This window comes from Peromyscus eremicus, chromosome 8a, assembly GCF_949786415.1.
Source record: "Peromyscus eremicus chromosome 8a, PerEre_H2_v1, whole genome shotgun sequence".
Lineage (NCBI taxonomy): Eukaryota > Metazoa > Chordata > Mammalia > Rodentia > Cricetidae > Peromyscus > Peromyscus eremicus.
The window spans coordinates 90,463,308-90,486,803 of NC_081423.1; the positions used below are offsets into that span (position 1 = coordinate 90,463,308).

The 23,496-nt window shown below is 37.3% G+C and overlaps 1 protein-coding gene across 1 annotated transcript in view; it reads left to right on the plus strand.

Moving 5' to 3' along the window:
- The window catches only part of Cep112 (centrosomal protein 112), a 423,208-nt gene that overhangs the window by 68,639 nt on the left and 331,073 nt on the right, over positions 1 to 23,496 (plus strand). The window contains exons 9-12 of the mRNA XM_059272022.1: positions 10,687 to 10,773; positions 15,826 to 15,925; positions 18,291 to 18,409; positions 19,929 to 20,072. Of these exons, the coding sequence (XP_059128005.1) occupies positions 10,687 to 10,773; positions 15,826 to 15,925; positions 18,291 to 18,409; positions 19,929 to 20,072 (450 nt within the window). The remainder of the gene's footprint in view (positions 1 to 10,686; positions 10,774 to 15,825; positions 15,926 to 18,290; positions 18,410 to 19,928; positions 20,073 to 23,496) is intronic.

Consider the following 23,496-nt stretch of genomic DNA (forward strand, 5'->3'; position numbering starts at 1 on the left):
TAGACTGCTTTATTAAAAAACAAAATAAAACAGAACAAATTTATTTTACTTATTTATGTCTATGAGTGTTTTTCCTTCATGTATGTCTGTGCACCATGTGTGTGCTTGGTGCCTGAAGATGTCAGAAAAGGGCACTGGATCTCCTGATCTGGAGTTAGAAGTGGTTGTGAGCTGTCATGGGATGCTGGGAATCAAACCTAGGACCTCTGGAAGAACAGCCAGTGTTGTTAGCTGCTGACCTTATTTCCAACCCTGATATTGCCGTTTTAATAGAATTCCACCTTCTCCCATTTCCCAGAAAGAGGTGCCGCTTCTTTCTTATACAGAATGCTTAGTAGGTCTTTCCCCATGAGTTTACAAGTTAAATGTACTGTTTAACTAGAGCCAAATAAAGCAACATACATAATAAATGAAAGAACTGGTACTTGAATGATTTATTATAAAATATAGCAACACAAAACTTATTAAGTAATTGTATAAAGAAATGCTCCTTAGGCAAGAGTTGTTCACATTGTCAGTATTGACACAGTGCCAGTGTCCTAGGTGCCGATGAGTAATTTGGTGGATGGATCTGAATAGATTCTGCCCTCTGCTGAGTTTTTCAGAGAGAACACCAACAACAGGTATTGATGCGGGAAGAAATGAGGAAGAGATAGGAAGTCACTTGCAGAAATAAACAGCAAGGCACATAGAGAACTAAACAAAATAAGATAGTAGTTTCTATTCTTTTGTATAAATTTGGCTTATGTATGAGCAAATTTTAAAAATTAGAATAACTATTAGCATATATTGTATGCATAATATCTATCATTTCTCTTAATGTGATAAATCCTGAAATAATTATCATTAATGTTTGGGAGAATTTCATGCATCTCTAATCCGGGGAATGACATGCAAATGACTTACTCTTTGTTATAAATTGGTATAGTAGATAACAACTTGCCTAATGAAAATTTCAAAGTTGTATCCTGAGAGTAGGCTGCACTAGATATATTAGTGATAAAGAATCTTAGCTCCCAGCATGGTGACTCATCTGGTCATTAGCTAGTAAAATGCTCTCGAAGGAGGATGGTCATAGGTTGATACCTACACAGAATGATGATTGCTTTATGAATCAGTTTTCTTAATTGATTAGTGATGATCCTTGGGATTTAGAAAGAAAATTTGACCAAACAAGTCTATCATTCTGTTTTTGCTGATAGTATTTTGAAATTGCTGGTTTGTAGGGAGGGCCGATAGTACCTTACTTTAGTTTTTGTTTTTAATGATGTAAAATTTACATTTCAATTGTGTTACTAAGCTTTCATGGAAATCTTGTAGAGTTTGTAGTTATTCTACATGTTAAAACAATTTTTGTTTGATTTTTTATATTTGTTTTCTTTTGATATGCTTGAACCAGTTGGTCGATATGCAGGAGCATTTCTTGGTATTTTATTTTATACATACATTATTCCTCTTTTGTATTTGTCTGGCAATATCTCACTATGTTGCCCATATGGGCTCCAAGCTCCTGGGCTCAAGCAGCACTCCTGCCTTGGCCTCTTCAGAGCTTGTTGACCTGCACCTCTGCCCTGACCTTGTTCATTTAAAAATGTGTGGAAGATGTTTGTCTAAATAACTTTAACTTCTTTTTCTGTTAAGTCATTAATGATTATTTAAAAAATGATTTTTTAAATTTTATTTTGGTATTCAGTCAGTTTCAGTATCAAATATTAATTTTTGCTTATTTCAAACAGGTAATAATAAAAAGTAGCATTTTTGTAAGCATACTGCTCCTTTGCATGAGTAATGTGAATAGCTGATTAAACAGACATTTGAAAATTATTTTTTAATGGGAAAATGCTTAGCTCAAAGTTTGTAAACATGAAGTTGAATAAGCTGAACAAATGACATTGGCAGTTACTTTTAAATTTAATTAATCATACTTTTAAGTAGCTATCTTTACACTCAAGGAGACTTTTATGTTAAATGAATCAACATATTCATTAGCTTTATTAATTTTATGGGAATGTACAGCCTTGGAGCTGTTGTTAGAAGTAAACACTTGAGAGCAAATGGGGCCTAATTTGAAGTAGAAATTTCAGGAATTCTTTTTTAAAAAGCTTGTGGGAAGGCTCTCTAAGCCATGGGGTCATCCAGCTTCTGTGTCTTTGTCCTCACTGTGATTTCCCCAGCCTGGCTGGCCTACCCTCTTAGTACTTTGAAGTTAGTTCTGATTTTGGCTTTCTCTTTACTTCTTCTAAATGTGGGTTGCTTAGCTGGGTTAGTCAAGGAAATAGTCTAAGGAGATCTTCTAGGCATATACTAGAGTTTAGTCAGACAAGGAAGGGCATTTCCCACTTATTTCAACTTTTTTGCACTGTAAAATTTTTGATGGGGACAAGTGGCTAGGTGGATACTTCAGTCTGAAGTAAACCGCTTTAAAGGAGAACATTGGGAGATGAGAATGAGCCAGACACAGTTAGCTTTTCGTAATGGAAAAGATAGCTTTTCAATGCACTAGTTTAAGAAGGGCTTCTCTGCTCATATTCCCTACCGGCTGATTAAATTTCTTAAAATTTGGCTCACTTGTTTATTTTTATAAAATGTGAAACTTTATATACATTTATGCATGCACACATACATATATACAACATAAAGGAAGTATATGACTACAATAAAAATCTCAAAATATATGAATGTTATTAAAATATGACTTCAAAATAATTTTTTCAATAAGCACGAGAAGGTTCTCAAACCTTGTATTTTATTCTAGGAAAGAAAGATGTGCAGAGCATCTGCAAGGCAGTGTAGAATAGGAAACAGTGACATAGAGTTGAGGAGACCTTTGCTTCTGTGAGCAGAGTTTGTGGTGGAGTTTATGGAGGAAGTGAAGTTTGAGCCAGGAGTTGAATCGTGTGATATTTTAATAGGCAGCTGAAGACAGGAAGGATGAAGCAAGGCTGTGTTTAGCTAGTACTTATAAATACTTGGCTGTTATGTCATGTGAAAGAAGAGAGTGTTGGTCGGAAATACATGTTGCTGTCAACAAGACAAGGGATCTCTGGAGGTTTGACTAGAGAATGACATTTTTACAACTACTTGAGGCAGTTAAATCGGCAGTGGTTTCTCAGCTGGATCAGTATGGTGAAAGATGGGAAAAGAGTGAAGAGGTTGTAACAGTTAATGTGAGGGTTGATGAAGAACTGTCAGATTAGTAACAGTAGGGTTGCCAACAAAGCCTGCTAGGATTGAACTTGGTGAGTCACTTAGACATTGAGAAGGAGAAAACGGAGGAGTCTAAGATACAGAACATAGTAAGCGCTGATCTTGCTAATTGTTGAATTTGATACTCTATAGGCACGTATGCCTGGAGGTGTTGAGTTGACAATTGACACAGAAGAGCTAAGGCCTGAAGACAGAATTATGATTTCTCTACATGGGGAAGCTACAGTTAAACACAGTTAAGGCCATCAAAGGCTCACATTTATACATAGTAAAGATGAGTGTGGGACTTATTCAGGGAGAATGGCTACCTTTAAATAGTAGAAGAATGGGATAAATGCAGAAATCATAGAGAAACATTTCCTAAGGCCCAGGAGATCAGCTAGAATAGCAGCTATCACAGAAGCCAAAGCGAGCTAGTAGAAGAGAGGCGGTCATAGCAAGTCCCTCTGTGTGTTGCTCAACAGTGAAGATGTAGCTGCTTTGAGATTTGATGGTCAAAGGCTCTTTGTATGAAAAACAAAAATGATATCATTGTGATCTTGGGGGTACTATTTTAATAAAGAGTGAAAAATAAATTGTGAAAGGAGTAAAAAAATTAAGCAAAAAATACAGAATACCCACAGAACATTTTATTAGTTAAAAATAAGAAATGTTGTGAAAGCTCAAACATTTAAACAGCAAATGCTGTTATGAAACCTTCGTTGAGATTCTCCATGGTCAATTAAGTGTCAGTGAAGTAAAAGGTGTTTTCAGACAACAGGCTTGGCAGGGGTGGACATACTGTGTTAATGACAGAAGGAAAACCACAGTGTGCAGAGGGTGTGCATCAGTGTTCCCATCCCTTTTTCTTTCCAGTTGGGCCAGGTTTTCCTCCCAGGGAAGCTTTGACCACGAGGTTATTTATTTAAAGGATGTATCTTCTTTTCCTGGTTTGAGTTCTGTTCATGTGTTGAGCTGTTTAGAATAGATGGACCATCATCTAAAACCCACTCAGTGCCAGGCAACCTTATTAGCTGGACACAGACTCCTGAGGGGGAGTGAAGCTAGGAGGTCCACTTTCCTGTTGTGAAACCCTGAACAGGTCCCTAAACAGGTGCTTCTCTGTGATGTAGCTTTGTGTTCTCCAATGGAGAGATAATAAAAACTTTAGATAGTTGTTGTTGGGATTACAGGAAACAATTCATGAAGATCTCTAGGACTGTACTTTGCTCACAGTTTGTAGTAAAACAGTTGTTTTTCTTCTGCAAATTTTCTGTATTCCTTGCTGCTGCTGCTGCTAATGTTGCAAAAACAAGTCTTGCTGTTGCTGTTCTGTTGCTGTGGCTGTCACTACTTTCTAGATATGTTTAGAGAAGCTGCTCTACATGATGGTTCATTCTTGATGTAAAAGCATGTCTTATTTAACTCAGGAGTTTTGCCTTTAAATGGCAAATAGTGCCATATTCCATCTTCCCATCTGTAGCTCCATCTCAGTCTGTGTTGTTTCAGTTTCTGTAGGCTTCTCCTAATTTCACCTTGTCTTTTCATCATTTATTTATCTTCTGTTGTAACAAAGTTTCTGCTGATTCTATAAGTAACTTAAATCTTGGGATTAATGGCTCATAATAGCTAAATACGTTCACCTTCCTCTCTATGTCTATACTGATCTTATGAAACTAATTGATTGAAAAAGGTCTTGCTGTGTAGCCCTGACTGGTCTGAAACTCACTGTGTAGAGCATGTTGGCCTTGAGCTTGCTGGAGTCCTTCTCTTGGTGCTGGGATTACAGGTTTACACCACCATGTCTGGTTTAATTTGATTTTAAAAGTTCAATTTAATGGCACAAAGAGGTGATGTTTTTACCCATCATATTTTAGCTATTTTATGTAACTGTCTGTATTAAATATATTATTTTACCCACAAATTAAGCATACTTTGTAGTTAATTCATTTTTTCTTTTGAGCTATGTCTTCTGTATTTGGGGTACATATGTTGTTTTGTGTTCTGTATTGGTAGTTACTCAGAGGTAATTGACAAAATTAGATAAGCTGAGGAATGAGGCAGCAGGATGAAGACAGGGAGAGAGAATGAACCAGTCACCATCTTCATGTGTTCTCTTGCTATGTTCTTTCCAGATCCAAACCCACTTCTCACTGTGCTTATTTATCTTTAATTGTGTAGTTTTCTTTTCCGGAAGTTATTAGAAGAGAAAAACTTCTTTAGTTCTCCAGTTACTTACTTTATCTGCAGGCTTCTTTCCTTCAGACCCAAGGTTGCTGTGGCCTCGTTTTCTTTCATTGTCAAGGGCATCATTTAGAGAGCCCCTGGTGATTTGCCACATGGCTCTTCTCTTATCCTTTGAGTACTGAGATGTTACTTATTTGACTGGCATCTGTTTGTCTCCATTGAAATGAGCTGTCACTCTTCTTAGTCCCATGTATACAGTACTCCTCTCCCATTGTCTGTTAAGATTTCCAGTTTATCTGTGACTTGCCTGGCTGTTTGCTTTTACTTACAATCTGAGGTTTGCTTGAGTTAGGCCTTTTCTTCTTCTGAGTTTGTGTCTCATCATGCAGTCCAGAATACCTTCGCACTCACTGTGTTGCATAGACTGGCCTTGAACTGGTTACTCTCCTGCCTCAGCCTCCTAAGTGCTGGAGTTACAGGCATGAGCCTCCATGCTAAGTTGAGTCAGCTCTTTGAAAAGATCAGATGGAACATTTGTGCTCTTATTCCTTTCATCTCCTCCCCACTCCCATTCTCTTGTATAGATCCTCCAATTATGTGTTTATTCACCTCCTGAAGTCCTAGCTAACCTTCAAAGGTTTTTTTTAAAAATTATTTTAATCCATTTTTCCATTTCTCGGGTGTTTAGAGTCTTTCTCTTAGTCTGTCATGAAAATTTGCAGAATGCTTTGCTCCTATCTCAAAATCTGTTAACCTTACCTAGTTATTGTTCCCTATTCAATTATTGGAATTCTAGTCTGTAATTTTTGTTTCTCTTTTAAATTTTCCCTTTCCGTGCTAAAACTACCTTTCTGTTCTCTTATAAAAATATTTCCCCAGGGCTGGAGAGATGGTGCAGTGGTGAAGAACACTTTCTGCTGCTATGATCCTGTAAAAGGTCTGGTGTGTGCCATTGACCTGTGGCTCTTCTCTGTTGTCTGTGCCTCTAATTCAAATTTTTGCTCTTTTGATGGTGTCCTATATTTCCTGCATGTTCCTTTCTTGTACTTTATTTTTTTCACATTTCTTGCTTATTTTGTCTAGATTTTTCCCTTTATCTTTGAGTTCCAGAATTCTACTTTCTTGTTTGATTCATTCTAATTATAAGGATTCACCTGAGTTTTCTAATTGGAATACTGAGTTTTTCAATTTCATTTTCATTTTAGCTTGTATAATTGTCAGTGTTTCTATCTCTATTTATTTTAATTTTCAAATCTTGAATTACCTTGGTCATTTCACTCAGCTGTGCATAGTCTTGTATATCAGTGTATAATCTTGGATATCAGTGAAGTCTTTATTGTTATGCTCTTAGAGTTTAGTGAAGCGTTTCTTGTGTCTTCTTTAAATTCCTTGATAAAGTTTATGATTGTTTTTTTAAATTCTGTGTCTTGGAGTTCATCTAGGTAGTTCTCATCATAGAACATTTCTATAGGATTGGTGGGTTGGATGGGAGACATGCTATCTTGGCTACTCAGGTGGGGGTCTGTGTGTGTGTGTGTGTGTGTGTGTGTGTGTGTGTGTGTGTGTGTGTGATTTGAAGGCGTGTGGACTTCTTTCTTTGGTTGTGTGTCTGATGTGGTAATCTGGCTTTTCTTAGATTGGGCCAGTGCAGGAGATGCATGACCTGAGTTAGGCCAGGTAAAGCTGGTGGATGAGCTGTTTAATTGGACCAGGGAAAGATGGCTCCCAAACATGGGTGGAGTGAGACCTGCGGGTGCCAAGATGGCAGTGGGCGGGGAAGAGTGATAGAAGAAAGGAGGGTCAGCAGGTTTGAGGGCCACTGATCTGGAGCTAGATCTGTGGGTGTAGAGAATGCCATAGGCAGGGGGAGGTAATGGGCAAGGGTGGGGGCCATGGAAAGAGATGAAGTGACTTACTTACCCAGCACAGGTGTTTCAGGAACAAAGAGCCTTCCTGGGCTGCAGTCTAGAACTGAGCAGGTAGGGGGAGGGGACGGCAAAGGGAAGGAGCAGCTTACTTAGGAATGGTAGCTCACAAACCTCCAGGATACAGTGTTGACCTCTCCTTAGAGAATCAGATGGCTGTGGTTGTATCACGTTCCTGGTCTATTTCATTAATCTATATGTCTATTTTGGTGCCAACACTGCAATTATGTTATTATTATTATTATTATTATTATTATTATTATTATTATTACTTTAGTTTGCAGGCTTTTTATTTCCACTTTAACCATGTTGCTTGCTATGGATGTGGTTATATTTTTATCTTTTTTGTTTGTTTGTTTAACTTTGGTGGGTCCTATCTATTTAGAATTTTATCCTTTTATATTTCTAATTTGGTAGAATAGGTTTATTGGATATGTTCTTAGGATTTTCTGTATTTCATCGCTATCTATTATAATCTGCCTTTTATCTCTAGTCTTACAGGTTTTAGTCTTTTCTCTCTTGCTTATTATTGATTTGGTGAAAGGTTTATCAATCTTGTTTATTTTTTCAAAGCACCAACTCTTCATTCATTTTTTAGTTATCTTTGTTTGTTTCTATTTCATTGATTTATGCCTGATCTTAATTATTTCTGTTTACTGGGTTTGGGTCTGGTTTGCTCTTGTTTTTTTCCCATGCCTTGAGATGCTTCATAGTTGTTGATTTGAGATGCCCACTGATTTTTGTCACATGAGCACTTAGAGCTATAAGGACTGCCTTTATTGTATCTTACAGGTTTTAGGATGTTGTGTAAATTTTCATTCAGTTCTACAAATGTGTAAATACTTTTGATTTCTTCAGACTCAGTCATTATTCAGTGATGTGGCATTTAGTCTCCTTGAGTTTATGTATTTTCTGTAATTTCTCTTGCTGTTGATTTCTAGTTTTGATAGAATACAGAAAGGTATTTCAGTTTTCCTGTTTGTTGAGACTAGCTTGTGTCCCAGCACATGATCAGTTTTAGAATGAGTCATGTGGACTCCTGGAAGAATGTGTATTCTGTAGTGTTTGGATGAAATGCTCTGTAGCCTGTTAGTTCATTTTATCTATGGTGTCATTTATCTCTGATGTTTATTTTTTGCAAACAAAAAGGATGTTTTTTTTAAAACTTATCTGTTAGTGAGAATAGGGTATTAAAGTCACTTATTATTTTTGTGTTGGTGTTAATTTGTGACTTTAAATCTCATATATTTGCTTTATGGAATTGTGTCACCTGTGTTCAGTGTAATATTCTTAGACCTGTAATGTTCTCTTGATGGATTGTTTCCTTAATCAGTATGAAGTGACCATTATCTCTTTTGAGTAGTGTTGGTCTGACATCTATTTTGTCAGGTATCAGAATACCCACATCCACTTGTTTCCTGGTACCATTGACTTAAAGTACCTTTGCCCATTCTTTTTTTTTTTTTTTTTTTTTTTTTTAGTATGAACATCACTATACATATTTACTTTTTACAAACTTACATTCAACATTTACTTTTCATAAACTTACATTCAGCTTTTACACTTTACAAACTTACATTCAACATTTATACTTTTTACAAACATATTCGAATGCAAACTCTATAAGACTGTTTTACAAACTTTAGCACATATCTAGAAAAGATTTTTTTAAAAAAATTTTTATTTTGCAATACAATTCAGTTCTACATATCAGCCACGGATTCCCTTGTTCTCCCCCCTCCCGCCCCCCTCACCTTCCCCCCAGCCCGCCCCCCATTCCCATCTCCTCCAGGGCAAAGCCTTCCCAGCAGACTGAGATCAACCTGGTAGACTCAGTCCAGGTAGGTCCAGTCCCCTCCTCCCAGGCTGAGCCAAGCGACCCTTCATAGGCCCCAGGTTTCAAACAGCCAACTCATCTTTGTTCATTCTTTCACCCTCAAGTGTCTATCTTTTGTTTGTGAGCTATGTCTCTTGGATACAGAAAAAAGAGGAATTGTGATTTCTAATACAATTAGTTCTTCTGTGCCTATTGATTGGAGAGTCTAATCCATTGCTATTCAGAATTGTTATTGAAAGGGTGTATTAATTTAATTCCTGTCATTTTGTTGATTTTATAGTGTTTGATGGTTTTTAAGCCCTTATTTGGATGACAAATGTCTTGGAGTCTTTTTTTTTTCATATGGCTTCTTGTTTATCATTCTCTTCTATTCAAAGTATTCTTCCAGTATCCACTGTAGTGTTGGCCTAGTGGTCATAGACTGCTTTAGATTACTTTAGTCATGGAAAGTTTTCCTTTTTCCTAACATTGTGACAGTTCTGTTGGATATAGTACCTGGGTGGGCAGTTGAGCTCTCTTTTCAGAACTTGAAACATGCTTTCACGCTCTTTATCATTTAGAATTTGCATTGAACATTAGCTCTTGCTCCTCAGGCCTGCCTTTATGTGTGACTTGGTCCTTCTCTCTTGCCTCTTTCAATCCACTTTGTTTTTTTCTGAACTTTTAGTTTTTTACTATAGTGTAATGTGAAGAATTTCTTTATCTGGTTCTACCTATTTTGTGTTCTGTGTTCTGTACGCCTCTTTTATCTGGATGGGCATCTATTTCCCTAAGATTGGGCAATTTTCTTCCATTATCTTATTGAAAATAATTTTCTATGACTTTAACATGGGATTTTTCCTCTTCTGTGCCCATAATTCATGAATCTGGTCTTTTCACACTGTCTCAAAGAGCCCCTATATTTTATTCTCTCATATATATTTAAATTTATTGTTGGCCTTAACAAATGATCCGTATCCTTTGACTTATCATTACATCTGACTACTCTGTTTTCCATGCGAGCCATTCTATTGGTCAGGATTTTCACTGAGGTTTTTATTTGACTTCCTGAAAATTTAATTTCCAGTGTTATTTGTTTGCTTTGTTTTCATTCATGTTTGAAACGAGCAAGCAGTTTTATTGACCTATAATCTACCTTGTAGGCTAGGCTGCTGGCTAGCAAGCTTTAGGGACCCCTGTCTCTGCTTTCCCAGAGCTGGGATGATAAGTGTGCACCACCATGCCTGTTTTGTTTTTGTTGGTGTTATTTCTAACATGGGCTCAGGATCAAGGTCATGCTTGCAAAGTAAGCACTTTACTAACTGAGCTGCCTAGACATAGTAGTTTATAGTCATTTATATGAATATTCTTTCTTAAAATGCTGTATTTAAACAGCTAGACTAATAAGAGTATTTTGAAATTAGCAAGCAGATGTGAGCAAAGAAGAAAAGTTGAAAGAGACTTACTGAAATGAAAATACTAGAGACTGAAATACTGTGTGGGTTTGAATGTAAGAGCAGGATACCACTATAAAGTGACTTTCTGGTAATCTTTAAAATATTTCCCTTGAAGTTGGACATGAAAACAAAAATGATGGAAGCAAAGTTTTATGAAGAAAAACTTAAGCTGCAACAGAAACATGATGCTGATGTGCAGAAGGTAGGGTATATACACTTATGTTGTATGCAGTATTCGCTGTGCTCTGGGTCTTGGGATGGGACACGCATCCATCCATCTAGCAACATATTAGTTGTTTGATAATAGTGTATCTTGTAAATGGAATTTGCTGAAGTAAAATCCCATCAAAAGTCATTTGTAAACTTTATTTGTAAAATGTATCTGTTTCTATCCTATTTTTATATTACCTATTACTTTTTCAACTATTGTCTTAAGGCTGAATTTCATATAGTTTTTACCATATATGATTTTTGCAACTGTGTGTGTGTGTGTGTGTGTGTGTGTGTGTGTGTGTGTGTGTGTGTATGCCTGTGTAGCTGAAGAATCTAGGACCAGAAAATGCTCTACCAGTGAGCTATTTTAAGATAGGACTCACTGAATTCCTCCACTGCCCTTTCCTCCTCATCTTCTCACCTTGGCTTCTAGAGTAGTGGGACAGGCCCTACCCATCAGGTTTTGCACCTTTCATAAATTTGCAAGTAAAATAACAATTGTAAATGCTACTGTTTGTTATATCCTAATTGTTTCAGTTTTCTGATTCAGTTTCCTTTTTTAATTAATTAATTAGATTTGAGATCATATTGTTTCCCCATCAGGGCTCAAACTTGGGATTCTCCCACCTAGGCCTCTTGAATGCCACTACACCTTACTTTTTTAGGTTCAAAAAGAACTCTTGGTCCCTTCAGAGCGAAGACCCAGAGGTCTATACAATAGATCTTTTATTTCAAATAAAGTTCATTTTCCTGAGGGCCAATAACTGCCAAAACAAACAAAGAAACAAACAAAAGACCAAACCAACAACTTTGGTCTTAGTTCTGTTGGTATTGACTGCATGTAGTTAGTGTAAATGCTAGCTAGCACTGACAATCAAGGCTTCCTTTTTGAGTACAACTCAGATTTGTGCTTTCCAGTTTTTCAATTTGTCTGTCTATCTGTCTATCTATCTATCTATCTATCTATCTATCTATCTATCTATCTATCTATCTATCTATATCTATATCTATATCTATTTATTTATGTACTTACTTATGTGTGTTACTGGGTATTGAGCCAAGGATCTTTAAATGCTAGGGAAGTACTACACCACTACTTGGCTACCTTCCCACCCATTTAAAAAAGGTTTTATTTTGAGACAGTATGTCACCAAGTATCCACCTTGCCTTAAGCTTACTCTGATCATCCCAAGGTGTTGGGTTATAGCTCAGCATTACCACACTTGGCTCCAAGTTTTTAATATTTTGAATTAGATTATTATCTTCCCCAGTGTCTCATAAACATCAGCTGTAGTTTGCTATATAGAATTATAGTCCATGCTATATTTTTGTAATTATTAAAAATTTTAGTGTTAATGATGTGGGTTTTTAATACATAAGGTTTGTACAATAGAAAGTTTGCATGTGTTCTTTTAACACCAACCCTATTTCTGCTTCTCCAAACTGAATAACAAAGACAATTAGCTGGGCATAAGACTTCTAGCACTGGGGTTCCAGGCTGGCCTTCAGCACACCTGTAGTCCTGGCAGCCCATGGCATCATCATCCTCTTGCCTTGCTCTGCAGAGTAGCTGCTGTGCACCACCAAAGTAGTGTACACTGCCAGTCTTGATGGCTCCGGGGAGAGGGATCCTGTCTCAAAAATTAGACAAAGGAAAACAAAGTAGGGGCAGAATCAGAAAAGTGAGGCTACAGTGTCATGCATCCAAGTGTCTCTGAAAGAGAAAATGTAAGAGATTTTGGTCAAGTGTATTCTTTGAGTCATCGTGTGTGTGTGTGTGTGTGTGTGTGTGTGTGTGTGTATAAGTGAAGCATGTATAAGGGTGTGATTGCATTGCATGTGCCTGTGGAGATTAGAGGCCTACTTTGCATGTTTTCCAACTCATTTTCTGAGGCAGGGGCTTTCACTGAACCTGGAGCTTACCATTTTGGCTAGACTAGCTCACCAGTAAATGGCTCCCTTCCCTGGGATCCGCCCTTCTCTGCTTCCCTAGCACTAGAGTCTTAGTGCACGCCACCATGTCTGGCTTTCATGTGTGTACTGGGATCTGAACCCAGCTCTGAATGCTTGTGTAACAACCACTTTACCCACTGATCCATCTTTTCATCCTTCATCTTTTTTCTAAGCAACAAGAAGGAAGCAACTCCTTATGTTTTTGAAAAAATGTGTTTATTTTCCTTTCCTCTTCCCCATTCAAATGATAAAAGCAATAAATATTCTTGCTGTAATGAAAAAGTTACCTTTGTAAAATTTATGTAATGATATTTTATCATAAATTTATGTAATGAAATTTTATTATAAAATATCAAAATGAAGTAGAATCATTTGAGAAATGATGCATTAATGTACAGGATAAATGAGTTTGAAAGATGTTTGGAAGAATCATGGTGATAGAGTTTGAAATAAGCTTTTTGGTATATGTATGTCTCAGTTACCTTTCTCATCATCATGACCAATGCTTGACAAGAAACATGTGAGAGGAAGGCTTTCTTTTGGCTTATAGTTTTAGAGGATACAGTCTACCATGATGGAGAAAGTTAGGGGAAATGCATCTCTGTGGCAGTGGGATGTTGCAGCAGCTGATTGCTTCATATTTGTGGAATGGGAAGTAGACAGGACAAGAAGTGAGACTGGGTTATAAACCTCAATGCCTGACACCCAAAACCCCATTTCCTCCAGTGAGGGCCCAGCTCCCAAATGTTCCACAATCTCTCAGAATAGTCCTACCAGCTGGGAACGAAATGTCCAAATACCTACGCTGTGGAGGATATTTTATATCCAAACCAAACATTCCACCCTGGGCCCTGTAGGTTCATGGCCCTCTCAAGATTTAAAATGCATTCAATTAAGCTTCAAAAGATTATAGTCTTCCAGTTCCAGTGCTGTTCAAAAGTGCAAAGGCTATGTCTGAGACTCAAGGCAGTCCCTTAAATGTGACTGTTTTTAAATTAAAAAGTTATGTTCCTAGCATGTCATGGCACGGGGTAAACCATTTACATTCCAAAGAGGAGGAAGGGAGAATAGAAAGGAAAGACCAGACCAAAGTAACAAGGAAACTCATGGAAACTACCAAACCTTCCAGCTCCATGTCAGGCATGTGGGGCTTATGGTAGCGTCATATGAGTTCCGTTAAGCTTGGGTAACTTTGCTTCTCCAGCTCAGCTGCCTATAACACAGGTGGTCTTTCTTGGGCCATTGCCTGGTCTCAGTGACTTTCTAGAACCTAGCACTGTTAGTTCCTCATTCTTCATAGTTACCAAACCAGCACCACATGGACAGTACCATGTCTTCATGCTAACTTGAGCCATAGCTGAACTGCCTCCTGTGTCTTTGAGGTTGAACCTGGTAAAACACTTTGCTAGGTAACCCTGCTTGAGTGGGATTCCCTGCTGGCTCTCTTTGTTTAGTCACTCTCTTTTCAGATGAAAAATTTTAGGTAATTTTTCATTGCTCTATAACCCTGCTGGATGTGTGAAGTCTTAAGCTTCATGGCTCCTTTCCTGTTGTCCCAGGACTAAATCTGTGGTTTCTCTGTAAAGGCACTACTCTCTTTAACAAACACACATGTTGTGTCCCCATCTGGCCTCTCCTCAACTTTAGCTGGATTCAATTTTTTTTTCCAAACTGTATATTTCTTTCTGTTCTCATTCTCTATAAACCTGACTAAGACAGTAAATAGTCACTATGCCACATCCTGAATTAGTGAGATAGTTTTGTTGTCTCATAATTTTCTTTGTCTATGACTTTTTAGTTAAACTTCATGTATTTTCAGGATATGAGCAGAATGCAGCCAAATTCTTTGCCAGAATAAAACATGAATGTCATCTAGCCCAGTTTCTGAGAGTCATAATTCCTGATACAACCTCAGACTGTCCTTTACTGTCTCCATTTTTATTGGCATTCTAGTTTCCTAAACTTGAGCCAGAATAGCTTATTAAACTCTGCTGTTGGAATTTTAGGGCTTCTTTAGCCTACAGCTCTCAGGTGTTCTTCTTTCCTCCTGCAAATCAGTTTCAAAGGCCTAAGAACCACATGGTCAGGCTTATCACAACAGTGACCTCACTTTTTGGTGCCAATTTATTATATTAATTAATTTCATACCACTAACACCAAATACCTGAGGAAAAGCAGCTTAAGAAGGGAAAAATTATTTTGACTCATGGTTTGTGGGGATATGGTCCAGCATCCATAGGGTTGAGACTGAAGTGAGAAAGATAAAGTAAAATACTGCTAATAAAAACACCAGGAAAAAATCCTTTGGCATTGTGGAACAACTTTTCTTGCACTTGGTTGAGGGTGTGTGGGACTAGAGCTGTACTCTTAAGAGCAGCAGCCAGACCCATTCCCACCTCTCTCTGGTTTTTTTGAGCTCCTGGGTAATATTTTCTACTGTTTATTAACTCTCTTCCTTTGATTATTTCTGTTTTTTTATTATTGTTGAGTATAAAATCATGGTTACATTTATTAAGTGGTTAAATGTGAAAAAAAATGGTAAGTATAATTGCTGTAAAAGTTATTAAGTTTTTGAGATTTTGAGTTCATTTTTTCCTGATTCATGAAGCAGAGCTAGATAGAAATGGAGCCTTTCCTATATCATTGTCCATACATCTAGGAGGCCTTGGCTTTAACAGTGAAAGAGCAGACGGGCACTGGTTGAAGGACCCCAGGCTCTATTCACTGGAAGATGCTGCACTCCAGTGCAGTGGAGTGGAGTGTACTGCCCAAGTTTCCAGCGACTTCTTTCTGCCACCTTATGACAACTTAATTTCCAAATTCTGTTTTAGGGATTCATGTAATTCATTATTCATAGCCTTCTTAAAATTATAAGTGAAAATTCTAAATAAAACATTGTGAAGTGAGTTATTCTAGTGTGTTAATATTTTTTATCAGTGTTTATAAACTAATTTGTGTATATAAAGTAATTTTGTATTTAGGTGGAATCATTTATGAGATTGATAGACTTGCAAAATACTTGGCTCACTTGTAATTACTTATCCTGTACTTAATTTTATAAACTAAAGTACTGTACTTTGTTTTGCAGATTTTAGAAAGAAAGAATAATGAAATTGAAGATTTGAAAATCTTATACAAAAAGAAACAAACTGAAACTGAGGAGACTATAAGAAAACTTGAAAAGAAAGGTGATAGTGTATGATGTGAATCTTCTAATGATGTTTTGAATTTATTTTAATGATTTAAAATTTAAAAATAAAATTTAATTTTTGAGATATGAACTTTCATGTGACTAGGTAAAATGTGTGTGTGTTTGAGAGAGAGAGAGAGAGAGAGAGAGAGAGAGAGAGAGAGAGAGAGAGAGAGAGAGAGAGAGAGAGAGAAGTGCAGTGGCAACTGGGATTAACAGAAAACTCGTAAAATATATTTCCCATTTGCACATTCATTGAGAAAAATAAAGAAGACATGTAATTAAGTATTAAATTGGCTACATTATGAGCCAAAACATCAAAATTCTCAGGTATTCACAAGAGAAATGTTGTGTTTTGGAGAAAATAACTTTTGTTTGATTTTGTAAAGTTGAACGTGATTTAGTTCATTCAAGAGAGGAGTTCTTCCTACTGGGGTGGGAACTAAAGTTGGTGACTTGTGTGTGTGTACACACTTGGCAAATGTTTGACCACTGCATACATCTCTAGCCCACAGACTTGTGGCTCCATGTGTCTGTGTCCACTTGTGGATCTTAGCATATGCTTTGATACAGGTTCAGAATATTTGCGTTACAGCCTTGGGATTAGTGAGAATGGAACTGAAGAGTGAAGATTTGGTAAAGGAAGAGATATAGACAGTTGGTAACAACGGAGGACCAAGGGAGAATTTGATCTAGGATGGTGCCAAGGTTATTGGGTTTCCCCCAAAACCTGAATGCGGTAGAGTGGAGAGTAATATTTCTGACAGTTTAGCAGGGCAGTTACATGTGAGAATTAACCAGTGAATCAGGCATTTTTAGACTAATTTCCTGCTTTAAGCATTGACGAAAGTTAATTATATAGTCCTTCATTTTTTTCTCTAATTGTTATCAGTGATAGATAAAGTACTCTATATTTATTTATAGATTTTCATTCTTATTCTGTTTCATATTAGGCACTTCAAATACCCTTAAGCTTGAAAAACATTTAGGCTTTAATAAATGCTGTTTTCTTAGCAGGCCTAGTGATGCATGTCTGTAATCCCAGCATTCACATTGGAACCTGAGGCAGGGGGATTTCAGCTTTCAAGTAACTTAGCCACATAGTGGTACTCTATGACAAGAATCAACAGCAGCAACACGAACAACAAAACCACAACGCCACACATATTTTAAAATGCACTCAAGTCTTAGTTTAATGTTGGAGATGTGAAGTAAAATACGTTGCGTGTGCTAAAGACCAGTGTCAGGTCCTCCTGGGTCCTTCTCTTATTATTGCATAGCTGAGGTATAAGAATTTAAGAAACTTTGGGGACAATAGTTCTGAAAATTCCATTTTAAAGTAAATAAAAACATAGATAAGATGTTATATTGAAGTAAAATTATGGCTTAATATATTACATAATTTAGTCGATTCAAATATATTAAAGAAAATTTCACTTAAACTGTGGCATTTTAACTAGAGGAAAGAGGGCAATAGCTTTTAAAAGTCTCTATTTTAATAACATAAAACTTGAAAATGATTTTAAACTGCTTAGGAACAACAATATATTGCTAGAGTAATGTATCCTATATTCAGTCAGCCTACAACTTCTGTGAACTTGTCTATATGGCACTGTTATGCCTTTGAATAAAAAAAAAGAAGTTGACATATCTTTCTCTTCAATGAAAATAGTCTTTTAAAAGAGGAAATTTGCAAGGAAATAGATATAATGTCCTAAGTGATTCATTGGAGAAAGAGACCTGATTTTGTGTAAATAAGAGGGATTTATCTCTCTCATTGCAAGGGGAGGGATCTCTTTGGTGAGTGTTTTCAAAAGACGATAGCCTGTGCTCACACTCCATGAGTATATAAAGACAGCTGATGACATTGGGCAGTCAAGCCTGAAGGAGCATGTCCTTGGGAGCCTGCAGAGAGGCTGGCTTATTTATAGTGCAGTTTTAAGATGTGGAAGAGGCAAGAGGTGGAGCTAGAGAGCAGCTGGATCATAAGGAGCCATTGTCTCCTGTTAGAGCCTTTGTCACACATCCGTTAGGCGAGGAGAAGTTTAGCACGGTCCCTAAACATTAGCCGGGCGCTCATGGGATCTGCACCATTGAGTGGACTCTTTAAAGTGACAGAGGCCACAGTAGAGGAGAAATACTTGAGGCTAGCATGCTGTTTTAGGGAGAGAGTAAAGAATAATTAATCAAGCTCATCTATGATTATAGAAGTGGCCAAAAGCAAGAAATAAGAGGGACTTTAGAAAAGTAAGACTTAATGAAAAATTAAATTATCTATTAAATGTATCATTACATTTAGATATCATCAAATTCTAGTGTGGTTCCTAGAACTGGTTTAACTATATTTTCATCCATTCTGACAGTTCAGATCCTTATACGTGACTGTCAAGTTATCAGAGAAACTAAAGAAAACCAGATAACGGAACTGAAGAAGATGTGTGAGCAAAGCACAGAATCTCTGAATAATGATTGGGAGAAAAAGGTAAGCTCCTGAAGCCAGCCATGTGAGCTGTGGAAGGTGGGTCTGAGCGGAACATCCTCAGCAAGCAGGGAAAGTGATTAAAAATTCAAGATAAGGTATATTTTCTTCTCAAAGTCTGTGGTCTATAAATAGTTTTTGTTTTAAAGCCATATTTCTTACTTATTTTTATTGAATTAATATTTTGCATTTTTTTGTCATAGCCAGTAGGTGTTAAGCAAAATGATTATGGAAATAATGGTTTCAATTTGGGATTTGGGTCATTTCTCTCTTAAAATGCCAGGCACCATTAGATAACCCAGACTGACGTTTACAGTGCAGGCTTGTTTTGATAAGTGAAATCCTTGGTGGATAGTTCCTGCTTGCGTGCACTGGTGAAGCTCTGAGGTGTTGGTACTGGGGCTTATTGATCATCTTGGGTCACTTTTGAGTACTAGATGTAGTACACAGACTTCATCCAAATTACATATTTCACAGTCATATTGGAAGACGTGCTTACAGTAGTCAAACTGCCTCTATTAAATTTGCGAAGTCCAAGAGTCTTTACTCTTCTTGAGCTCGAAACTGGAATGAGATTCTTGGGACTCTTGCTAGCCTGGTCCTGTGCTTCCCGCCTGCTTTCGGCTTCTGTTTTCAGTATCTTCTTGTCAGGTGGGAATTCGCGCTGCCTTTGTTAGTCCCTAGCCTTTCTCTCTGTTCATGGATGCTGAGTCAAAAGCATCTGTTAGACTCTTCTGAACTCCTGCTTCCCCATCTCACAGTGGCTCTGGGTCCAGGGAATATACGCTAGATTCCCAGTAAGATCAAAGGAGGAATGGCCATAGGCTAAGAACAGCTTTCAACCTCTGCCCTAACGCTTGCTACTGAATCCTTGTCTGGACTCCCACTTTTGGCTCTCTGCTTCCTTTACCTTAGTTCACAGAGATTTTGTTAAAGCTCCATCCATTTAATCAACATAACATAAGAATATCAATTAATTAAGACCTTTGTACATGATGCTTGTGATGTAAATTCTTAGTTACCAGCCTTGCTGTATATTCTACTCATAAACATGATCTTTGTGTTTATTGTTTGTATTGATTATGGAATCCCAAATGAGTATCTTATTGGGATTTGCATAGATGAGGAAGCATCTTCACATTTGTATTGTACAAATGAAATAAATGATACAGACCTTGAGTTGCTATTCACAATGAACAACAATGAGATTATTAATATTTCTGTTTGTATATTTTGCAGACTACTAATAATGTTGTTTAATTGAGAAATATACTATTGATCAGATTTACCTACCTTCTACCCAAGACAGAAAATTCCTTTAGTATTTGCCCATCTATTGAAATTTTCTGTTAGGGAAAGCAGAGGAAAACATTGTATGCTCTTTGTATGATGTTGTTACTTGTGGTTTTAGATTCTTGTTCAGATCACTTTGTGGATATAAATAGGAGTATTGGAAAATATTTTTTGAATTTCAAAATAACATATTCCATGGTTGTGAGAGACTCTTGACTTCATTGTGCAGCTCCACAATGCTGTAGCAGAAATGGAAAAGGAAAAATTTGAGCTTCAAAAGCGACATACTGAGACTATTCAGGAATTGCTGGAGGATACAAATGTGCGTCTGAATAAGATGGAGGGTGAATACATGGTGCAGACACAGTCCACAGTAAGTATTTTTCTTTTCTCTGTTTCACTATTCACATCTATTTTATGTTCCATGTCCTCATTTTTCACTGATAAGCATTTTATAGAAATTGTTACTAAATTTAAAGAAAAAGCATTACTTTCTTACTTGCTACAGTGACAGTGGACAGCACCAGAAGTTCACTAAGAGGTCAGACTCTGGATTGCTCAATGTCTTAATCTCTTAGGAGTGGTTGCAGATTTTTTTTTTATCATTAACTTTTAGTTCAGAGAGAATTATTTTTTCTTTTTAAAATTTCTTTTTAAACTGATGACACGAGTGTTTTTTGATGATATTTAAAGTTGGTGTAAAGGAAATTAGAAATATTACTGCTCTGGCATATTATCTTAGTAGAGCGTCATGACTGAGGCACGTATATCCACATGTCACTTGGAGAAATCGCAAATCCCTAACAGTCTGGGTGTCTTCTTAACTCTTTAAATGTTAAGTTTTCTCATTTCTGTGATACGAAAATAATAGTATTGGCAATATTAAATTAATATATAATTGAAGTTACATAATAAGCTTTCAATATTTAGATTCTTTGAAAATGCAACATATAAGAATTATAAAGTTATATAAGTGAGAAAGACTCAGTAAGACACTAATTAATACTTGCTTGAGGATGGGATTTTGGCCTCCATTCCTTGTAAAAATGACAAAACAGAGATGAAAAAGTCAGAAATGAAGATGAACAAAAACCACAAGAGGTTAATAGAACTTTTTGAGTTTGTATTAGTTACATTTATGTCATTGTGACAAAATACCTTATAGAAACTGTGCGCAGAAAGAAATTATTGACAAACCCAGTCTACAGAACCAAACCTTCAAAGGCTCTCCCCTAGCTGGAGAGTGTCCCACCTCCTAAAGGCATCACAGGCTTCTGAAGCAGCACAGCTACCTGGAGACCATGCTTTCAAAACATGAATGAACCTGTGGGAAACAGTTCAGATTGAAATCATTACAGCATTGGAAAGGCGATGATCTGACAGGTTCAGGAAAGCACAGGGCTCTGGGAAGCATCGCGATGATCTGACAGGTTCAGGAAAGCACAGGGCTCTGGGAAGCATCGCGATGATCTGACAGGTTCAGGAAAGCACAGCGCTCTGGGAAGCATGGCTGAGTTGTTGCATACAATCTGCAGAGGCATCAGGCAGCTCCGCAGGTCTGTAATATGGAGTGTGAGGTCTGTAGGAAGAGGCAAGAGTGAAGGCACAAGGATGTTGATCATAATGCTTCTGCATTTGCATGTGGTTGAAATGTCCCTGATGCAACTTTCTAAAGTGAGAGACTAAGCTTACGGAGCACAGGTTCATCTGACTTGTAACTCCTCAAGGAACACTGGATGATTATCTGGAGAGAAGAAGCAGTCTCAGAATCTGCTGCAGTTTGCTAAGTGTGGTGGACAGAGTTCCCAGAGGCCTCCGAACCCTTTGAATTCTTGGGGTAGCAGGCTGTAAAGCACCACTGTCCCACCCTCCAAAGAAAACAGTGAAAAACCGAGTTGCTTATAAGGAAAAGAGTATCAAGATACCTTTAGACTCTTTAAAAACTCAGTGTTCAATGCCAGGAAACAGTGAGGCCATGCCTATAAGATGCATGTTAGAAACAAAATGTGGCCCCTAGTACTTTCCAAATGAATAAATAGTTTTATACACTAGCAGATCCCTTGCAAGGGTTTACACATGCTAAATGTCATTATAGTGCTTTTAGAAATGGTATTTGTCATTATTTCGAGCTCTTAAATATTTTTTCATTCTTTGTTTATGAGAAATGTATTCATAGAAATCATTTTTTAAAAAGAGCTATTTATTCTGTCTCTTAGGTTTTATTTTGTGTTTTCTCCCCTTGAAGTTTATCACTGTTCTTTATTTTTATCTGTGAAAGCTTCTTTGGGTCTACCCTCATCAATTCATTCTTTAATAGGTTTGCTTCTGCTTATTACATCTGTCACGCTTTTTATTTCAACTATTTTTTCATGCCCAGTATCTTCATTTGACTATAAAAAAGCTTTCCTAGCCAATTTTTTCTTGTGTCATTTGTTAGTATCATCTCGAGTATATTTATTAGGTTAGATCTAGCTGGTCTAATTATATTTAGACTATTATAATATACTATGAATGATAATGATGCATATTGCTGTCCTGGTAAGTTTTTACTGTCAACTTGACACAACCTAGAGTCACCTGGGGAGAAGAAACCTCAATTGAAGAATTGTTTAGATCAGATTGTCCTGTGACCATGTCTGTGAGACATTGTTTTGATTGATGATTGATGTAGGAGGGCCCAGTCCATTATGGGTGGCACTGACCCTAGGTAGATAGGTTTGATATATGTAAAAATGGTTAAGCATGATCTAGTGAATGAGCCAGTAACTAGCATTCCTCAGTTTCTGCTTTACTTCCTGTTTGTGCTCCTGCCTTGATTTCCCTTAGTGATGGACTGTGACCTGGAAGTGTAAGTAAATAACCTCCTTTTTTTTTTGGCCATGGTATTTATCATAGTAACAGAAAGCAATCTTGGACAATTGCATTGTTTGTTTAAAAATAAACTTGTTGACATTCTTTCAACATAGCTTCCACAGGTCTCAGTTATTTTGGACTGAGAACTCATGTCCTTTGGTTTGTTATTCTGATATGTGTTTGGAAAAGCAGGAGATCAAGTTTTTTTATTGGTCAATGAGAGCTTGTGCTGCCTAGTTTTATGTCAACTTGATAAAAGCTGGAGTTATTTGGAAAGAAGGAATGTAGCACGAATCTTAACAGGTCTTATTAATAAAATCAAACTTGATGCCAGGTATTGGGGTGAATGCTGGAAGATCAGAGAAGCAGAACAAGCCACAGCCACTTCACCTCGCCAATTCCTCAGCTGATCCTCTTTCCTCAGACTGGATGCTTCTCAGCTGAACTGTGCTGCTCAAAAGCCTAAAAGCTTAACCAGCCTAGTTCCTGGTTTTCATACCTTATATACCTTTCTGCTTTCTGCCATTACTTCCTAGGATTAAAAGCATGAGTCACCATGCCTGGTTATTTCCAATGTGGCTTTAAACTCACAGAGATCCTGATGGATCTCTGCCTCCAGAAGGCTAGGATTAAAGGTGTGAGTGCCACCATTTTCTGGCCTCTATGTCTGTCTAGTGGCTGTTCTGTACTCTGACCCCAGATAAATTTATTAGAGTGCACTACGGTATATTGGGGAACACAATATCACCACAAAGGAATGTCAATTTAGAAAATGCTCTCATCTGATTGGCCTGTGGGCAAGCCTGTGATGTGTTTTCTTAATGATGTGGGAGAGCCTAGTTTGCTGTGTGTGATGCCGCCCTTGGGCTGGTGGTCTGAGACTGTATAAGAAAGCAGGTTGAGCAAGCTGCGAAGAGCGAGCCAGTGAGCAGCATTCCTCCATG